This window comes from Solanum verrucosum, unplaced genomic scaffold (assembly GCF_900185275.1).
Source record: "Solanum verrucosum unplaced genomic scaffold, falcon-dt-bn FXZP01000261.1, whole genome shotgun sequence".
NCBI classification, from domain to species: domain Eukaryota; kingdom Viridiplantae; phylum Streptophyta; class Magnoliopsida; order Solanales; family Solanaceae; genus Solanum; species Solanum verrucosum.
Window position 1 is genome coordinate 15,530,495 of NW_026019969.1, and position 22,139 is coordinate 15,552,633.

Below are 22,139 nucleotides of genomic sequence, written 5' to 3' on the forward strand. Positions count from 1 at the left end.
TTTGGAGAAGAACAGATCCATTAATTGTTTAATTGAATTTAGTTATGTATATATAAATATATAGAGAGAGAATATAGATAATGGATGGAGCAGTTTTAGGTAACTACTTTAAACTCAGATTCAAAAATAACTATTTAAAATTAATATTACGTGTGTTGTTTATATTATTTGAAAATAAATACATTTAAATTCTTTTTTTTTTAAATATTGAAGTTCATCTTCATTTAACCGTTTCTTGTTAATTAGTGGATAATTTTGCTATTTATTTATTTATTTAAAATGGCTTATGGATAATGTTTTTAAATTTATTTATTATTTTTCTTAATTTAACAGTGTAATTCATGGACGATTTTGGTATTGTTTTTTTATTTAATTTGGCGGATGGACAATGTTTTTTTTAATTTTATTTTGTCTTTTCTAATTTTTATAAAAATATAAAGCAATACTATTTAAATATACTATTTAAACAATAAAAGATAAAATAAATCAATACTATTCTTCATTTAACCATTTCTTGTTAATTAGTGGATAATTTTTGCTATTTATTTATTTAAAATGGCTTATGGATAATGTTTTTAAATTTATTTATTATTTTTCTTCATTTAACAGTGTTTTGTTAATTCATGGACGGTTTTGGTATTGTTTTTTTAATTTAAAATGGCGGATGGGCAATGTTTATTTAATTAATTATTGATTAATTAACATTATTTAATAATAATTTATTATTGTTTATTTAAAATTTTGTGTAACTACAGTAGAGTTAATTGGGTCTAATAAATGTGTCTAATTGTAATTATTGACATGTGTCTATATTTATTTAATTAATTATTGATTTAGTTAGTTAAGTTTTAAACTAAATTTAAAAAATTGTGGTGTAGACATGTATCATTCTAATTCTAATTATTGACACATGTCTATATTTATTTATTAAATTATTGATTATTAATTATTTAAAATTATTTAAAATTTTGAAAATTTGTGGTGTTGACATGTGTCATTTTTTCTTCTCCTTTTGTATATAGAAAGATTTTGTTTTAAAAATAAATTCAAAATGGATTATGACACATTATTTGTTATAAAATTTAAAAAAGAAAACACGAGAAACAACTGATTTAAAACATCACATATATTTATATGCTATAAATCATCTCATTAAATTTGTTTATCTACCAATTTGGTTCGATTTATCTTTGAGTAATCTATTTTGTTTAGATTTATCATAATATACATTTTATTAAAAGAGAAAGTAAGGAATTAAATTTGTAACTTGTACTTTTTAATGAAAATACAAGTTTAAAGTGAGAATTAATTTTTCAATTATATATTTATGTTAGGTAGTTACGTAAAAAACTAATTATCTAAAGGAATACGTATCTTATTTTAAAAAATTTCTATCATTTTTAAAAAAATTCAAAAATATCTTCTCGAATACATCACTCCCCTCTCGATGATACTTCCCTATCCCCGGATACATCCCTCCCCTCTCTGATACATCCCTCCCCTATATTTTTCGGATGTCCTATCCTTCTCTGATACATTTCTCCCCTGTGTATACGGATGTATGCCGATGTATCCGAAAGTTCGGATATAATCCATAAATTTTAAGAGATTTTTGTAATTTAAAAAAGAAATTAGGAAAAAATATAATTAAATCGTAACCCTATAAGATTTATGTAATACTGAAATAAAAAGGTAACAAGTAGGGTGGCAACATCAACACGAGGTAGTTATTAAAATATGAGTATTGAAGTTGTTGACAAATCTGAGTGGAGACATTTGTTGCTCCAATAGTCCACACATCTCTTTGTTTTCTCTGTTGCATTTGCAGAACACCAAATCATTTTGGTAGCATATTCTTCTCTAAACATCAATTTAGTATATGATAATATAATGATCAGGAATATCTAAGAGCAAATTGAATCTCAAATCTAACATATGCAATCAAAGTAAGAATAAAAAAAAATATCGTACAGTTTTACAATCAGAGAACATGAGACATGAGACCAAGCAAATAAACCTCATCCTATGAATGAATAAATTTAGAATTAGTAAGAGATCTCGGGTGTGTTTGGTACGAAGAAAAATGTTTTCTTGTAAAACAAGTAGATTTTAACTTGTTTTTTCATATTTTGTTGGTGAGTAGAAAATATTTTTTAATGTTTGGTTGGTGAATGAAAAATAATTCCAGATAATATCTTTTATTTTTTGGTTGAGATTAAAAAATACTCTTTAGAAAAATAATTTCTGACCAAGTGCGTAAAAAATGAAAATTTAAAAATTTGAATTATTTTTTAAAAAAAATTGACGGTGGTGGTGGCTGGGGATGGCTGGGGTAGGGATAGGTGGTGGCGTAAATATCGAAATTTTCATGACCAAACAAAATTTTGAAATATTTTTCAAAAATAATTTGCATAAGGGTTGGGGTAGCATAAAAATGAAAAAAATAAAATTGAGGGGGTGGCCTGGGTGGGTGGGGTAAAAATGATTATTTTTTTTAAATTTGACGGAGGATGGTCTGGGTGGGTGTGGGGGTAGCGGGAGTAGTAATGGGGTTGGCATAAAAAATATTTTTTTAAAAATTTGAAATATTTTTCTATTTTTTTATTTTTTTTTTAAATGAGAGAGGGTGATGTCCTGGGTTGGAAGATTGTTTGAGAAATTAAAGAAACCATAAGCAAGTAACAAAACACAAAAGATACGAGAAATTCTACAAGCCCTCATTTGTATTCATTGATCGAGTCTTCTTAGCTAAAATAGTAAAACTCCAGTTACATACATAGGATGATTATAATTCAAGAAGAGTAATATAGTTCTCATTTCTTGAGTTTGCAATAATTAAAACACAAAAACAAAAAATGTCTCAAATATTAACGTTAGCCCTCCTGATTTCCTTGTTGATTACATCAGCGAACGGTGACGAAAAGCCACGTGGCATCACTTACGCTTGATCTTCACTAACGTTAAAAAAAATATTCTTACATATGTCAACTTGAAAGTTTTTTTTAAAAAAAATTACACATTATTTTTTTGTTTTTGTAAAGAGCTTGTTGAGATTGATTTTGGTTGTATTTTGATTTGCAGTACAACTTTGAAGGAAATTTTGAAGGTATTGGTATCATCAGGCGGCTCAACGTAATCGAATGCCTAAAGAATTTTTTTAATTAGAAGCCTAAAATCTAAACAAACTTCATATATATTTATTTAAAATTATTTACAAACTTATAGACAAATATAATTCCCCGGAAACAAGAAATGGAGATTCATTACATTGTTATATACAGTTATGATACTATCTTCACCTTCCTTAAGTTGTCTATACTAACAAATAAACTATAAATCTACACTTATCCAAATAAATCGACCATGATTATATTAGCTTGCACCATGTTCATGTCAATACACCAACACTTAATTTCCTCATGAAAGGGGGGAGAGGAGGTCAAAACACATCACCAACTAATTAATGAGATATGGAAATAAATTGAACCTTTTCCAAGTTGGACATTCCATCTATATTGATTGAAATAATAACTTAAAGCAATCAACTGTGTTTACATATATAACTAGTTGGGCTTGTCGTCAACCTCAACATCAATATTGTGTGGGCACACAAAAGTTGAGCAACAAATTCTTTTTTCTTTTCAGGAAATTCTAAAACTAAGATAGATAGTAATAAGAGAAACTTACGTGATATTGAGTACAGAAATCCAATCTCAATTACTGTTGATGGATCGGAGAAATGCCATTATCATTTCCTCATTATAAGGTACTCCATCCGCCTCATTTTATGTGAGATAGTTTGACTCGGCACTGAGTTTAAGGAAGAAAGGTAGAATTTTAAAACTTGTAGTCCAAAATAAATGATAGAAATTTGTGTAGCTGTAAATCATTTCATTAATGGTAAAATAGACATTTTATATTTAAATTGTTACTTAATATAGAAATTTGTCATTCATTTTTACACTGACTAAAAAAAAAAATAAGTCATATAAATTGAAACAGATGGAGTAGTAATGTTTTAACAAGTGACATCGTATTAACTAGCTAAAACTAGACGGACTCTAACTACAACTATAGGGAAACTATGATCAAGAATATGATGTGTTGACACCCAATTTTGACCCTCCACATAATAAAATTAATCATTTCGATCTTGTCCAATTTCAAACGATTTAAAATAATTAGTTTTATAAAATTTCCAAAAAATAATAATATAGTTTGCAAGTTATTTTTATATAGTTTTGTCACTTTTTATATTTTTTAGATGATATATATGTTTTACATAATTATGTCTATAATTAGTATATTTTATGATTATTCGAAAATCGTCTCAAAAAGATTTTGTTTTAATTAAATAATTGGTTAATTATTTTAGTCATATAATAGTTTATATTTTAAATTAATTAGTTTATAAACAAATTGATTATTTTATTTCGTTAAGATTAAGAAACTCATAAATTAATTTCAAAGGTTTGTCTTATTTAGCTTTTGGCCGAGTTTGCCAATTAATTTTTTCAATTTGGCTAAGTTCTTAATTTCAATTGACTATGATTTGAATCAATTTGGCCAAATCCTCAAATCAAAACTAGCCCTTTATCGAACCTAACCAATTCATTCGATTCTTTTTGGAATAGACCATATTTGGGCCCTTTTCCCACTTTTTTCAGCAACCCATCAACCCACTATAATCAATTCCCAGGCCCAATTTTTTTTCCAACAATACCAAAGAGACCCATTCCACACAATACATACAGCATATCCAAACAACAATTCCAAACGTCCCAACAACAAATAGATACACGTACAGCAGTAGTAGAATGACCCCACCCCTGCGTTTTTCTCTTCTTCTCCGCGTGAACACTGCAAAACCCAGAAACGTCAACAGTAGTTGTCCTCACCAAACCATTCCAGTAACTCCCACAACTTTCTCTGCAACAGCCGCCCACTTCGATCTTTTCATTTGAAATCTTATACAAGTAGCAGTCCCTTGGTCTTTGGAAAAAGATTTTGAATTAAAGATTGGATAGGAATTTATTTTTCGGCCCTTGCCCTCGTCCAATTTTTATCCCCAAAATCCCCCCAAGAACGAACCCCATAATTTCCTCTATATAAACGTCGTTTCTTATTCATTGTAGAGGGTTGAAATTTTTTTAACTAAGGCAAAGAGAGTAACTTAAGTAAATAGCTAAAATACATACGAAATACACTTCGGGAAAAGAGAACTAGTTTCAGTATTTTGAATTCGACATTCTGTCCAGGTTTCTTAATCGCTTCTCGTAGTCAAGTTTACGTAGTGGTGAAGTCGTCCTCTGTTCATCTTTCCTTGCTTCGCTGCCCATTGAAAGTTTCGTGGTAGAAGTCGCGTCCTTCTGCTTAAATTTATCATCCATGTTCGTTGCCCGCCATAAGGTAAATGACTTGTAATAGTTTCTTCGTTTTGAGTTCAAGGTGTTGCTTTGAAGTTTTGTTCTTTGTTGGTTTTTTGTGTGTGTCTTAGCCATTTTTCTCCGTTTTAACTTTTTGAAACTAGTAACATTGGTTTCGTTTTCGAAATGATTTAAAGCTTATTTCGAAGTAGTATTATTGCTCCTCGACTTGTGGCTGGTGTGCTCGTTTCAGATCTTGGATTGTTGGTTTGTGGATAGTACTGATGCGGCCTTGTTTTTATTTGTCAAAGTAATTTCCATTGTTTTGTCGTATGTTCGGAAGGCATCAAAATAATTACTCTACTATTCTTTGCATATTCTCTGATTTAGATTAGTAGTTTCTTGTCCAAATCACTGAGGTTCGCCTTGTTTCGGTCATCTTGTAGTATGAATGTCTCCCTTTCGAGATAGGGCACATGGCTTCCGCGCTCTTCTATAGCTTCTGTCTCTATATGTTTAGTAAAAAAATGTGTTTCTTTAGCTATATGCATATTGTTTTACTGTTTGGGGTCAGATACTTCTCAAAGTTGATTTGGTCTTGCATTATATATCTTGAATAAATTTATATTAGGATGTGCATAAATGTTGCTCTCTAAATGCAAATGAACCTGCTTTTGTCCTCATTGCTTGTTGCCCTCTGTGAGCTTGTTCCCTCTCTTAAAATTTTGATAAATTTGGAAGCATATAGAATTATGGATGCAACATTGTCGGTCTAGCTTTGATTCCTTCTTCTTTTCCAGCATGTTGTTAGTGACTAAGTGCAGTCTAGAGCCTGTTTATTTGTTCCCCCTTCCCTTCTTATTTTTATAGATTTGATTTAAATGCCTGTGGATGTTAATGTTTTATTCAAAAAATATAAAATAAAATGAAGTATGAGTTGCTATGTGATGAGGTAATTTTCTCCGACTATGATATTATCTTAAATTATGAGATAAGTTTAACCTGGTTGTTACGTCTTGACTTGGGTAGGTAGTGTTCTTTCTTTTGTGTATGTGATTTTAAACTTTTGCTCTTTACTTTATTTATTTTCTCTTTACTGTTCCAGTGTAGCTTAGATATTTGACAGTAGCTTTGATTTCTTATGTGTTTATCTGTACATATGTCTGCTTTATTCGCTATTTTGGGTTAACTATAATATTTTGAACTTGACTTGATCTCTTTTCTCTAGCAAAAGATCACTTAGAGTAGTGTAACATTTTTTATTTAATTAATGCGGGACATAGTATTTGTTGATAGGTTAATGAGATTTTTTATTTTTTTAGCTTGCTTGTTTGCATCTTAAATGATTATCGTGTGAGTTCGGTTCATGTATCCATCTTTGATATTATGTTTCCTTTTGCTAGTCACTTCTTGTTAGCATTTTTAGAACAAGTTCAAAAAATCTTATTTGCACTCGTGTGTAGCTATGCGGTTGATTTCTTGGCTTGTGATTTTGTCATACTCAAAATGAATTATTCATTGTTGTAGTATGCAATACTTAGAGTTGCAGCATGCTGGTTCATTTTTATTCGACTTCCTTTTATTAAATTAACGAATGGTTGCTTACATTTTGTCTCATTTTTATGCATGTGAAATTTGTTTGAGTTCACTACAAGCTCCTATCTTCCTATTTGCATATCGAGAGAGAACCATAAAGGCTCAAATTCTTTCTTATCCGAGTCAGCCAGCTATAGAATCAAAGAACAAGTCCCTAAAAATTGACAAACAGGAATCGAAGCCAATATGGACGAAAAATGAGAAAGAGGGCCAAAGGCCCATTCTTGATTTCAAAAATTGTATTTTGTTATTTTGGGCCTAAGCCTTTGTCATTTTATTTAATATTATCTTGTTAGAATTTAGGACATGTGGAAGATGGGCCTAAGGCCCAAATAAATAAAATTCAATTTAGTCTAGGAAAGGTACAGAGGTGACAAATATTGGGTCTTTGGCCCAAAACGAAAATAGACCCAAGTACTGGTCCAGGCGGACAAGAAACCAGACATGGGCCCGAATTTCCCTCTTTACTCTATCATTTTATATTTGTTTACCTGTCATTACTTGTTGTTAATCTTAAGGTTACTACAGCTTAACTTCCCGATCGATAGCCATTCTGAACAGATTTTCTAAAAAATTAACTAATTAAGAACTCGCTTTCTTTGATTAATAAATAAATAAATATATATAATTTTGTAAATTATTGCACTTGGGTATATCTTAATATTTCCCCTCTCTTCCTTTGAACGGTCCTAATCATAAAAATTGCTCAATTCAAGTTAAAACGAATAAATTTAGGCAAATAATTAATTATCGAATAATCGCATATTAGCGGGCATTTTGGGTGCTTTCAAACCCTTCCCGAAATGCTAATATGAACCCCGAACCCCTTTGAATATTTTCATTAGATTTCTGTTTTAATCTTGTGAAAAAGTAGTTTTCTTGATTTTAAAAAAAAATTAAGTGGCGACTCATAAACCAGTCTAAATATATTTTTAAATAAAATATGATGATTTCCTAAGTTTTCTTGGACTTGAAGGCCTTTTTCTTCGATTGCCTCTGATGATTTATGGATCAAGAATAGAATAGTAGATTGTATATTGGAGAGGAAGAAGAAGAGTAATTCTCTGATTGTATTTCCAAAAGCTACTTTACAATGTTCAGAGTTCTCTTATTTATAGTCTACCAAAATAACTAACTTCCTAACTTGATATCCTTACTAACTCCTTGTTTACTTGCTTCTTCAAAGACTTGATAGAAGCCTTCTAGTTTATTTCCTCAACGGCCTCCTTCCAATTGTGATCTTCATCTCGATGTACAACCATATTGCACCAAAACGTGTCATATTCTGTAAAGAGACAAAAAGTTGATTCATGTTCACATTCATTTCATTAATTAAAAAATAATATAAATTCATTTGAATTAACCTGCATGAAACCTTGGAGTAAAATAACGAATTCTGGTTCTCCAACTTTATTGTAATAGACATATCGAACTGAAGTAGTTATCAACATGTAAAATATCTACAGTAGTATTGAGGATCAACAATCAACATTAATTTACTTTTATTTATAAGAAATTAATTCAAGGAGATTGGAATAACTTACTAAATGAATAGTTCATGTTATGTGGTCAAATAGGATTAGAAAGCCACCAAATGTTTTACAAGAAGCACAAACAAACTGATAGAAGGAAACATACCAGCCTGAAGAAACAAGTAGTATGTTTGCAAATATAAAATTGAAATAATAAGGACAATAAATTAAGTAAATCACTCATTTATACCCCGTATTTTTCAATGTGTCTCAAATCATCTGTTATGTATTCCCGAAAATTCAGGATACTAATCATTATGCTGATAAATTTCTTCCTAACTAAATCATCTTATAAGAATTTATTTCTACCTATAAAAATTTTCCACATTAATATTAATAATAAAAATGACTTAGGATAAATCCCATAAGAGTGGAAATTGGGAATAATCTCAACTTACTTTTGCTACAACATTTTTTCTCATTATCAACATGTGTGTAAATCTCAAGAGTGCAAAAGCAAAACCCAGATCTATAAATTGTAAGGTTGTGGGTATAATAATAAATAATTAATTGTACTTAAGTATTACTTTTATTATTTTTTCTTAAAAAGAAAAAACTCATTTTTGAATAGTTTCTCCTTTTTCATTTGAATAGTTTCTCATAGACTAAAGACTTCAAGAACTTTCTCATAGATCAAAAACTTTCGTCGCCGGCAATTGACATTTTCAACCTCTTCAGGTGTCAAATTATAAGACGATCTCTAGCATCACCTCTCCAACCAAACTGCAAAATAGGAAAAAAAAAGATTAATTAGTGAAACAGAGAAACTATATTGTCACAGTAGACAGGATGCAAAAGTGGAGAAGAATAGGAGCATCTGAAACCACCACATCAAACAGAAATTACATATTTCATCAAAAGTTATAGACTAACCTAAGGAAAAAAAAAAGGTACAGAGGCTATATACACAAAGTTGACATTGGTCAGTCTTTGATTTGGAACTATATGATGAAAAATAAAGGTACTGTTGAAGCTCAAATCACTTGGAAACTCAATTCTGAAAATATCTCTTTTTGGTGGGATGATTGGTTGGGGGATGGTGTTTTAGCTCCTCAATGCAATCATATTACAAGTCTGAACAATACCACAGTTCACAGTTTTTGATAGATGGACATTGGAATGAATCCCTTGTGAGACAATGGGTTCCTCTTCTTATTGTTCCTAAAATCTTGAATACTAACATTCTCCTTCAAGAAGGCATCCCTGATGAACCTTTCTAGAAGCTTAATGACAGTGGGGTGTTCTCTTGCTCCTCAGCATGGGATCATATTACACAGAAGAAAAACAAGAGTATTATCAGTAAAAGCATTTGGCACAAACATATGCCCTTTAAGATTTCCTTTCTTGCTTGAAGGGCTTTAAGAAGCAAGTTACCAACCAAAGATAACTAATTTTGGAATGGAACCTGCTCCTTGTTCATACTGTTACAGACCTAGAGAGGATACTATTGAACATATTTTTATATCAGGTAACTTTGACAGCAACATTTGGAATTTTTTCTCTGCAGCTGTGGGTGTTCAGCATGTTCACATTCTTCTTAGATCATTTCTGATGAGATGGTGGAAACAAAAATATAAAAATGAAGTGCAGAAATTGCTCATCCAGCTCCTTCCCTTGATCATTTTATGGAACCTTTGGAAAAATAGATGTGCAACAAAGTATGGTACCAAGCAATCCAATACAGCTAGGGTCAAATTTTTAATCATTAAGGATGTTATTCACCTACTTAGCACAGACTACCCTTACATCCAATGGCCTTTCAAATGGACTGATCTATTTAGGATGGTGGAAAGAAGAACCACACGGGAAAGAAGCACCAAAAGAGTAATGAGGAAATGTTGTTGGATCCCACATCAAGCGATACGCTAATATCTCATCCACATTCGACCACCGAAACAAGTGATGATGAACTCACCGAGGAGGCCGTTGACGTCACTACCGGAGAGAAGTGGGTCGTAACGGTTGAAGTGGCGAGGCAGACCGTGGAGATATTAGGCCGGTGCATGAATGTGGTTGACGGCAAGTTCAAAACTATTGAAGACTTCACCCTTTAAGACACCGAAAACATCCGTAAGGTGTTGGAAGGACACCAGCGGGCCGAGTTTGAGATGAAAAAGGCTATCACTTCGTTGGAGTATCGGCTCATGCAAGCATTGAGCACGATTGAGACCATAAAGGCCGAGATGAAATCACTCAAGGAGGGTGTGGAAGTTGGAGGATTATCGTCACTTGACCAAGATAGAGAAGCCAAGGTCGAGGCTCTCAAGCCACTTATGTTCAATGGTGTCCGTGACGTGCAAGAGGTGGAGAACTTCTTACGACATTTGGAGAATTACGTCAAGTGCAACATGCTAAAAAGCGTCGAGAGTAAGATCAACACCGTTGTGTTGTATCTTTCGGAGATGGTCATGCTATAGTGGAGGCGCAAGGAGGCCAAGATAGGGAAGGGTACGTGCACCATCAACACCTGAGAGCAATTCCGGGAAGAGTTCAAGAAAGTCTTCTTCCCTAACAACGTCATCTATGAGGGGAAGCGCAAGTTTAGGGAGATGAAGCAAACGGGCAGCATACGCACATATGTGCAGGAGTTAACCACCCTCACGCTTCAAATTTCTAACTTCACGAATAATGATATGTTGTTCCACTTCATGGATGGGCTGCAGAATTGGGCCAAGACGAAGTTGGAACATCGGCAGGTCAGGACTATAAATGAAGCCATCACGCAGGCCGAAGCTTTGACATACTTCGAGCATGAAAAGCCTGATAGAGCCAGAGGAGAGAAAGCGAGAGGTAGTCATGACCATGGTGGGGGAGATCATGGAAGAGTCGAGGAGCATCGGCCACATCCCCAGAAACATGATACATTTAAGTCTGATGGTAAGAAGTCTAGACGTCAGGATGACGCGGAGAGAAAGACAGAGGCTGCCAAGAGAGGTGGTTGTTACATATGCGGCGGGCCGCATGATTATGCAAGGTGCCCTGAACTGAAGAGCCTTGGTGCTATCCTGCGGGAACAAAAAGAGAAAGACGCACAGGAGCAAGGACAAGGCGCAGAGACGACGCAGTTGGGCTTGATAGGACTATGCAGAGCCATCACGAAGTAGTTGGAGAAGCCAAGAGGATACGGCGCACAATATGTTAATCTCATGATCAATGGAAGACCCGTTTGTGCTATGGTCGACACGGGTGCAGAGGTCAACATAATGACCAAGACGGCAGCGACAAGGTTGGGGCTGAGTTACAATCCAAGTAACGCCCAACTCAGGACGGTCAATACATCACCGACTCCCGTGTGTGGAGTCTCGCATGAAGTAAGCATCACGCTAGGCGAGTGGCAAGGTAAGGCCAACTTCATTGTCGAGTCTTTAGATTTTTTAAACATAATTTTTGGGCAAAAGTTCTTCCAACAGTGTCACGCGGTGATCGACCCTTACCTCCAACGACTTCTAGTCATGGAGCAAGGAGGAACATGTATGGTGCCCCTGGTTAAAATAACGAAGGCGGAAGGACAAATCCGTCTGACAGCCATGCAGCTTGAGAAAAACCCTAAGAATAAGAAGTCGACGTCTAAAGCCACCATTGCAAGTTCGAAGGAAGACAATGGTGCAAAAAGGTCCCTGCCACCACTCACGAAGAAAGTTCCAAAAGAGAACAATGTCGTGATGCTAAAGAAGCCGCAGAGGTGCTTGCCTCTATGAATGAAAAAGATCATAAAGCCATGATAGAGGAGATCAGGAAGCAACTAAAGAAGTGGAACAAGGGTCTTGATCGAGTCAATGGACTATCAGTCGCGCATGCACGAGACTCGGATGACTACGCAGCGACAATGCAATGCGATCGTCGCATCAATAGGTGGGGGAGAGTGTCACGTCCCGCCACTTCACAGTCAAATTTTGCATCCGAATAGGGGTGGAAGAGTCTAGAGTTGTGGAGAGGTTTATAGAAAACTCTAGAAGCCCTTAGACTTTTCAAGAAGACAATGGAAGGTCCTAGAGAATTTCCAAGAAAACTAGAATAACTTAGAAGCTTTCTTGGAAAGCTTTAGAATATCCTAGAATGTGTAGAATATTCTAGAGTTAGGACCAAAGTGTAAATAGTTAGGGACTGTAAAGTAAATTTAAATTACACTTTAGTCCATAGGTGGTAGTATAAATAGAGGTGCCCCTCATTTGTTAGGCACCAACCAAGCAATCACTCAAGTTGTAAGCAAACTTCCAAGTAATACAAAGTCTTCTTCCAAAATTATCTAAGTTTTTCTTTACATTCTCTTAGCGATATTAGCATAAAAGGTTTGCTTGAGCTTACAAGATCTTGCAAGAGTAGGGAGTAAGCTGACAAGCGTCGCACGGAGCTTTAGTGAAAACTCTAAGTCCGTGACAACGTGGTATCAGAGCGAGGTTTGATACTAAGGGAATGGCTAACGAAAGAGACGTGAACGCCGCACGGAGCTTTAGTGAAAACTCTAAGTCCGTAACATGATACTATGGTTAAAACTGTGATTTGGGAAAAACCTAGTCAACATTTCCTCTGCCCCTTCTTATAATTTTTATATTATGAAATGACAAGGCCAGGGGGTGTTGCTTAGCATCTGACCCCCCAAATATAACAGGCACAAAGATCAAAGAAAAACTACACCCTACTGTTTCCTAAGGGAAACACACCATATTATCAAATAACAATTTCAAATTCCCTTATTGCTACTACTACTACTACAAGTACAAAAGAAAGTTAAATATGCAACATGGCTTTCACAATTCAACAACAAAATATGGATATTGAACAATGGTATATAAAAATAAAGCAGAAAAAAAGGACCAAAGTATTATACCAAATCGGTAACAAATTGATGTTGTGATGCGTCCACAGAGCAGAACACCTGAAATTACCCTTGCTTTGATTATTTAAATAAAATGCTATTAATTAATGCTTAAAATAGTAAAGTAGCAAAGAAATGATACAACTAGGCAAGGGAAAGTTGAAAAGGTGAAAAACATGTATCGTGTAAATCTGTTTCTGGTACAAAGAGATCAAGAGGGCATACATGCTCCTTTTCGCAACCTTTCGGCATATGATTTTACGATCCATCATTCGCCCGAACGTGTCCATGGCTAACAAAACTAGGAGATACATAAACCATATGTATATTGCCATGAGACAATCATCATTGCAGAGGAAAAGTTGACCCACCTGAAATACCGTCAACAGAGAGTTGTAAATCCAACCAGGATGCCGGTACTTCGACTGCCCTTGCAATTAACACATCTATTTTATCTCATGGGTAAGTCATGTCGATTAAGGTTGATGCTGTATTTTTAAAAAAGAAAATACGTTAAAAATAAAGTTAAGTCTAAGTTTAAATTATATATATACACCGGCAATATAATTAATAAATTAGGTACCTTTTGGAATACCAAGCGTAGTCTGATTTATCTTTAGTTAAACTGTAGAGCTCCAGTGGTTCCCTATTCTTAAGTGTCAATTCATTGATAGTTGATACTTTTTCTTGATACATTTCCCATTTAAGATTCTTTGTTTTTTCTGATGGTACAAAGTTTCTTGAATTGTGCTGGGAGACTACCTGTTTACTTTCATTCATTCCAGTTATACACAAATACACAATAATCACGACAATAACATATCAAATATAGTAACATTTTAATAAATAGTATTTTGTTTTTCTAAAGTTGAAAAAAAAACAAAAAGGTGGATTTGTTTACCGTTTGAGTGTTGTAAACGACAGTTTTACAATCAGCTAGAATGCTAATTGATTTTTCAGGCAAGTAATAAACAGCTCCTCTAAATGTAATGTTGGAAGGTTGAGTGGTGTGATTGTTGGTCAAAAAGGCAGCACACATATGCTCAACACACCTCCTTGGGGTTCGAATAATTTCTCCTTTTTCATCAAATCAATGACCATTTCTGAATAGTTTTTCATGTGGTACTTCAAAATGGAGAAGACAGAGAGAACAAATCAATCAATTAAATAAGTCATTAAAAAAGTATATATTTAATTAAAAGTATGCAAATTGTGATTACATACCACAAATGGCTCGTTATAAGATGTCAAAATTTCTTTCAAAGTTGTACTGTAAATCAACCAACATTAAATTCTAAATATTCGAATTTGTGAGTCAATGACAGAATTTCACCAAATTTACCCCTCATTAGACGGAATCCCCAAAATTGACTCAAATTGACCCGAATTTTAAAATAAAACCCTATTCCCTATTTTAATCAAATGACCCGACCCCATTTAGAATAACCCAACCCTATTTTACCCATTCACCCAAATTTCCTTTACCCATTTACCCATTCTCTCTTTGAATAGATAATCTGCTTTTCTCCCAAATTTTCCATTGTTCTTCCTGCATCTCTCTTTCGTTCACCTCTAATTTTTCTTCTTAGAAAATGTCACAAAATAGTTGTGCCAGCTTTGAGCTCGCACAACAAAGCCATTAATGGCGATTAGGAGCCACAACTCCAACTATCGTAGCACGCCACCTACCCCCTTCCCATCTTCCTTTTTTATGGATTTTCTTTATATTGTTTGTTAGTTGTTCCAGTCAGCATTGATGAGCTCCAACACCTCCATCACCGGAAAACAACAGCCAACAATCAGACTTAACAACCCCTATCTCATTCCCATCTCCGGCAAAACTGTGAGCTTCAAGATCCGATGAACCGGTGTTCCGTTCCAAACCAACGTCGTTGCTTCTCTTCTCCTTTCCCTGTTATCTCCAGCAACGAGCTTCAAGCTCTCAGACATTGCTTCTGCTCGATGTCAACTTTGGTGAAGCGGGAAATCCCCGGTCACCATTTAACTCTGGATCGGACCGAATTCGTAATTTTTCCTGCATTAGGCTTTATTTTTTCGATAAAATTCACATTCTCTGGCTTATTTGTTGAGCTTTTGAACAATTTATTTCATTTTTGGGCATTAATTTACCATTTTACACTGATTTTTTAAGATTAGGACTCCAACAATATCATTGTTGTGCTTTGTTTGGTGTTCGTTTTTTACACTATTTTTACTTTTTAATTCTCTATAGTTAGCTATATGATTTTTTATTTTTGTTTTGATCGAATAATTTGTGGCAATTTACAATATTTAGATAATTGGTAATATCCATTTATGAATAAGCAAGAGGGAATAGAATCAGTGTTTTGACCACCAAACCACAAGCACATTTTCTTTGGGACGAATAACTATTTTGTGACATTTTCTAAGAAGAAAAATCAGAGGTGAACGAAAGAGAGATGCAGGAAGAACAATGGAAAATTTTGGAGAAAAGGACATTATCTATTCAAAGAGAGAATGGGTAAATGGGTAAAGGAAATTTGGAAGAATGGGTAAAATAGGGTTAACCGGGTTATTCTAAATGGGGTCGGGTCATTGGGTAACTTTTTCATGTATGTATAACTCATAGATGATTGACAAGGCCCAATATGTTGTTCATTATACAAATACCCTCTCCAATTTGAGACGTTACATTTTTAAATATTCATCACATGAGTGCAAATGAGATTAGTTCTAAAATTTTGAGTTTTGCTAAAATCTGATCTTTTAATAGTATAGTATTATAAGTTGGTCTTGGAGACTTGTCCGTGCAGTGGTTCTCCTGAGACTAATAGCCCCATTTAGATAATCATATAAAAAGTAATTTATAAGTTAAAATAGTCAAAAATAGGAAATATTCTTTGGGTTACTTTATAAAATTATAGAATATTTAAAATTATAAGTTTCAAAAATGTTATAATCACACAATTGTTGCCCAAGACCATTATTAAAGCTCAATTTTTAGTCCTCATTTAAAAAGTAATAGGGAGTAGTCTCACTTTAATGCGGAAATAAAATTTGATAAAATGTCCAAAAAAACATATACCAGCATGAAGTAATTGAAGTTTGTACTTAAAAAAAATGAAAGACATTTTAAATCACAATTTTTTATATTAAAATTTTTAGAAGATTGTTTGAGAAATTAAAGAAACCACAAGCAAGTAACAAAACACAAAAGAATAGATCATGTAAAATACGAAAAATTCTACAAGCCTCATATTGTATTCGGCTTCTTAGCTAAAACAGTAAAACTCCAATTACATACATAGCTCTTGCATTTGCACTAATAACATAAACAAAATACACTCATAAAAACACAAAAACAAAAAACAAAAAATGTTTCAAATATTAACATTAGCTCTCTTGATTTCCTTGTTGGTTACATCGGTGAACGGTGACGAAAAGCCACGTGGCGTAGCTTACGATGGCCGTTCCTTGATCGTAAATGGAAATAGGGAACTCTTCTTTTCTGGTTCTATTCATTATACCCGTAGCCCTCCTGAGGTGACTTTAAATTGTATATTTCTAGCTATTTTTGACATATGTTTAATAATTTAGTACTTAATTATATATGTCTCAAATTTTTCCCCACACACAGATGTGGCCAGAAATTATTAGAAAGGCTAAAGAAGGAGGTATTAATCTCATCCAGACTTATGTGTTCTGGAACATTCACGAGCCCGTTCAAGGCCAGGTAATTAAGACAAATTTAGAATTTATTATCATACGTACGTACGTACGTGAGTATATATATATAAATTATCGAATCCCATGACATATTCTAGTGTTAATTTTTTTTTGAATATTTAGAATTTAATGTTGGTTGGTTGATTTACAGTACAACTTTGAAGGAAATTTTGACATTGTCAAATTCATCAAGGAGATAGCTGAACAGGGTTTGTATGTAACACTCAGAATTGGACCTTATATTGAAGCAGAATGGAGTTCAGGGTATTTACACAATTTATGCAGTGTTAATTAATTAATTTCTTATTTTTAATTATGGCCTATTAATCAATATTTTGTTCATGGAAACAGAGGGTTTCCATACTGGTTAAGAGAGGTTAAAAATATCACATTCCGTTCTTATAACGAGCCATTTGTGGTATGTAATCACAATTTGCATACTTATAATCAATTAAATATTTTTAATGGCTTATTTAATTAATTTGTTCTCTCTTTGTCTTCTCCATTTTGAAGTACCACATGAAAAAATATTCAGAAATGGTCATTGATTTGATGAAAAAGGAGAAATTATTCGCACCCCAGGGAGGTCCCATTATCTTGGCTCAGGTTTATTATTAATTTGATTAACGTATATGTACTACTAATTGTATAAGTAACATTTTTACATAGTATACACTATCAAATCACTACAGATAATAATCCAACATTATATTATTTTACTTAACAGATAGAAAATGAGTACAACAATGTCCAAGCTGCTTATAAAGAGAATGGAAAGAAATATATTGAGTGGGCAGCAAATATGGCTGTTGGATTATACGATGGTGTCCCTTGGATTATGTGCAAGCAAAAAGAGGCCCCTCCTACAGTAGTACGTTCATTTAATTTATTCTATGAAAATATTATTATTATTGAAAAAAAAAAAAATACTTTAGAAAGTAAAAAACACAATATTAAAATATTTTCTCTCCATCAGATAAACACGTGCAATGGAAGGCACTGTGCAGATACTTTCACGGGCCCTAATGGGCCCAACAAGCCTACTCTGTGGACTGAAAATTGGACTGCCCAGTAAGTTCAATCTTCAGAGTTTAATTTCACTAACTAATGGTTAGATACCACTCACTCCATATTAATGGATAATTATGATTCTGAATCCTTCGGTCATCTAGTTTTAAGAAAATTTATAGATAATGTATATAATTTATACTATATATATACACTTGGACCATGGTATATGTTGATTCAAACTACTAAGAAAATGAAGTACAGGTATAGAACATTTGGAGACCCTCCATCACAAAGATCAGCAGAAGATCTTGCTTTTTCTGTGGCTCGTTTCTTTGCCAAAAATGGGACTCTTACAAACTATTACATGGTAAATCAGCATATTTACTAATTAATTAAGATGTGTGTTTTGATCTTTTTTACAGTAACTTTTTATTATAATATTTTCAGTACCATGGTGGAACAAACTTTGGAAGATCAAGTTCTTCTTTCGTGACTACTCGTTATTATGATGAGGCTCCTCTTGATGAATTTGGTAAATTATTCTATATGAACTAATTAATACTATCCAAGTACTTTGATTTAATAAATTAAATTAAATGTTGATGGATTGATTAGGTTTAATGAGGGACCCGAAATGGAGTCACTTGAGAGACTTGCACAGAGCTTTGAGATTATCAAGAAGGGCTCTTCTTTGGGGTACTCCCACAGTACAAAAGATAAACCAGGACCTTGAGGTATATACGTACGTAATTATTATTATAAATAACATTATGTGACTTGGATTATGGTGATGTGTAATTTGATACATACAGATCACTGTGTATGAGAACACTGCTGAGCATATGTGTGCTGCCTTTTTGACCAACAATCACACCACTCAACCTTCCAACGTTACATTTAGAGGAGCTGCTTATTACTTGCCTGAAAAATCAGTTAGCATTCTAGCTGATTGTAAGACTGTCGTTTACAACACTCAAACGGTAAACAAATCCACCTTAATTTTTGTTTTTCTTTCAACTGTTATAAGTATTGTATAACTAGAATGAAAGTAAACAGGTAGTCTCCCAACACAATTCAAGAAACTTTGTACCATCAGAAAAAGCAAAGAATCTTAAATGGGAAATGTATCAAGAAAAAGTACCAACTATCAGTGAATTGGCACTTAAGAATAGGGAACCATTGGAGCTCTACAGTTTAACTAAAGATAAATCAGACTACGCGTGGTATTCCACAAGGTACGTAATTTAATTATATTGTCAGTACATATATATAATTTAAACTCAAACTTGACTTTACTTTTTATATATAATATTCTTTTTTTAAAACACAGCATCAACCTTAATCGACATGACTTGCCCATGAGATCTGATATTCTCACTGTCTTGCAAGTTGCAAGTATGGGCCATGCATTGTCTGCGTTTGTCAATGGACAATATGTTGGTATGTTTTCTAATCATATCTCTTAATTAATTAGGGTGTGTTTGATGTTTTCCATCAACATGGGGATCAAATGACTTGCCTCATTTTTGTTTATAAATATCTGTAACTCTTAACTTGGTACTATTTTTTAGGATTTGGGCATGGGAACAATATTGATAAAAGCTTCGTTTTCCGGCAACCGGTCGTCTTGAAACCAGGAGTTAATGACATCACCCTTTTGGGTGAGCTAGTTGGATACCCGGTATTTCCTTCATTCTTAATTAAAGGTTTTTAAGTTTAATTTCATCGTTGAAAATGAGACTTGTTGATAAGAATCCCAAATCTAATAAAACAGAATAGTGGAGCTTATATGGAAAAGAGGTTTGCTGGACCCCGTGCTGTGACACTTCAAGGTTTAATGGCTGGAACTCTTGATATCACCCTAAATGTTTGGGGACACGAGGTATATATGCATATTTGACAATAGTACTTTGTATTCAAATGTTAATAAATTAAATCAACTAAAATTCCAAATCATTGTTTCAGGTTGGTGTATCTGGAGAAAAAGAACAAGTATTCACTGAAGAGGGTGCAAAGAAAGTAAAATGGACTCCCGTAACTGGTACTCCTCCAGGACCTGTTACTTGGTATAAGGTAATTAAGTTCAAATATATATAGGGGTAAGGTGTGTGTATGTACACACTATCCTTATCTCCAGACCCTATATATATATATATAGTCTATAGATAAAGTTCATTGATTATACCTATATATTTTTCTCGACTATTTTGGGATATTGTTACAGACATATTTCGATGCCCCTGAAGGCACTGATCCAGTGGCCTTGAAAATGGACCAAATGCAAAAAGGTATGCTGTGGGTTAATGGTAAGAGTCTCGGTCGTTACTGGGTTTCTTTCCTCTCTCCCCTTGGACAGCCCACACAATCTGAGTAAGTATTACGTACAATAAAAAAGCTCAATACCTAAAAAATTGAAAATTGAATACTACTACTTATTACTATATTGATTTGCAGGTATCATGTTCCAAGAGCATTTTTGAAGCCAAATAATAATCTGCTAGTTGTTTTCGAAGAAACAGGAGGTCATCCAGCAAAAATAGAAATTGTAACAGTGAATCGAGACACAATTTGCAGTATGATCACGGAATATCATCCTCCAAATGTTAAAAATTTTGAGAGTTCTGGCAGTAAATTCTGCCCGGTTGTTGAAGATCTTAAAGCAGGAGCTCATTTAACTTGCCCCGATGATAATGTGATCGAAAAAGTTGAATTTGCTAGTTATGGTGATCCAGATGGTGCATGTGGAAATTTCACTATGGGTACTTGCACTTCACAAAATAGTATTAAAGTTGCAGAAAAATATTGTTTGGGAAAGCACACTTGTACTATCCCAATTGAGAGAGTAACATTTGATGAACCAAACAAGGATCCATGCCCTAACATCTTTAAGACTTTAGCTGTCCAAGTCAAGTGTGTTGTACCAAACAAGAATTAATTAGTTATTGATGGGATGGGCCAGATCATATATAGGTTAGGCCATTGAATCCAGTATTATTGTGATTTAGAATTATTAGACTTGTATAAGTGATAAAAATTGTTATTTTAATTACTTCTTTCTTTTTGTATGATATAATTATCCATATTAACATATCATGGCAGATATTAAAAATTCACAGACAATCAAGTAAAGGATTTAGTGGTATGGATGGTCACTAAACTTATGGTAATTGGTCAGCAAAAATTACTTTCTTGAGCAAAAAATCCATAGCTAATTAAAAGAGGATATTTGCTACAAAAACACAAAGCATAAGTATATTTGTTAATTTTATGAAGATATGATAAACTATTGATACTCCACGTAATTGTAGAGTTTGAATTCAAGATGTAGACAAATCAACAACAAAAACATAATTAACCCTATATTATATGAAAAATAAGAGACTATAATTTTCTTTAGGGTCCACATTTAGCTCTAATTAAAGTCTTAACATTATCCCATAAACATCAGAAACCAATCAAATGTTATATCCTACTCTTCTCCAAAAAAAAAAAAAAAAAAAAATTAATACCAAAACTCCCAAAAGCAAAGTAACAACTGTTGCAGCTACGAATTTGTTTTCAACTTTCTCAAGTATCAATATCGATAAATTTATCCAAATACGGGCCTCAAATAGAAACTGCAAAATGAGAAAAATCATCAGAAGACGGAAAAAAGTTAAGAAAAACTCAATATATATATAGAAGAGAGATTAATGTAATACCCAGCCAAGAAGATATCATCCGATGTTGCGGTAAATCATTAGAACAAATCTCCTAAAAAAACATAGGGTTTATGTTATTCCAAGTATTAATTTGCAAAACTAAAAAGAATATCATAAAACGTACCGAAATATAGGTGGCAAATATAGCAGGCACAATGGGGATAACCCAGCCCAAATATAATGTGCTTCCTTTACAGAACAAAATTATAGCAGCATAGATGCACCCCTTGAAAACCAGTGTGAGAGCTATACTTGTAGTATTTAGTCTAGGAGCAAATAGATCCATAAATATAATGAGCATAAGATATATAGTAGATATATAAATTACGATAGATAGATTATTCTTGAAATAAAGAAAAAGCCAAGCTTGTATTAGGCTTAAAATCAAATCATAAAGAAGGCCGTTTGG

The 22,139-nt window shown here is 33.3% G+C and overlaps 1 protein-coding gene across 1 annotated transcript; it reads left to right on the forward strand.

The window, feature by feature from the left end:
• The first annotated feature begins 16,635 nt into the window (after positions 1–16,635).
• LOC125816740 (beta-galactosidase 13-like) lies at positions 16,636–20,970 on the forward strand. The gene is made up of 18 exons (XM_049496362.1): positions 16,636–16,835; positions 16,930–17,025; positions 17,170–17,282; positions 17,370–17,436; positions 17,532–17,624; positions 17,746–17,889; positions 17,995–18,089; positions 18,291–18,396; positions 18,477–18,561; positions 18,645–18,763; positions 18,842–19,009; positions 19,086–19,264; positions 19,360–19,469; positions 19,601–19,710; positions 19,804–19,911; positions 19,995–20,102; positions 20,254–20,399; positions 20,484–20,970. The coding sequence occupies exons 1-18, from the start codon at positions 16,668–16,670 to the stop codon at positions 20,962–20,964; spliced, it is 2,496 nt and encodes an 831-aa protein (XP_049352319.1). The 5' UTR covers positions 16,636–16,667; the 3' UTR covers positions 20,965–20,970.
• The last annotated feature ends 1,169 nt before the right edge of the window (positions 20,971–22,139 follow it).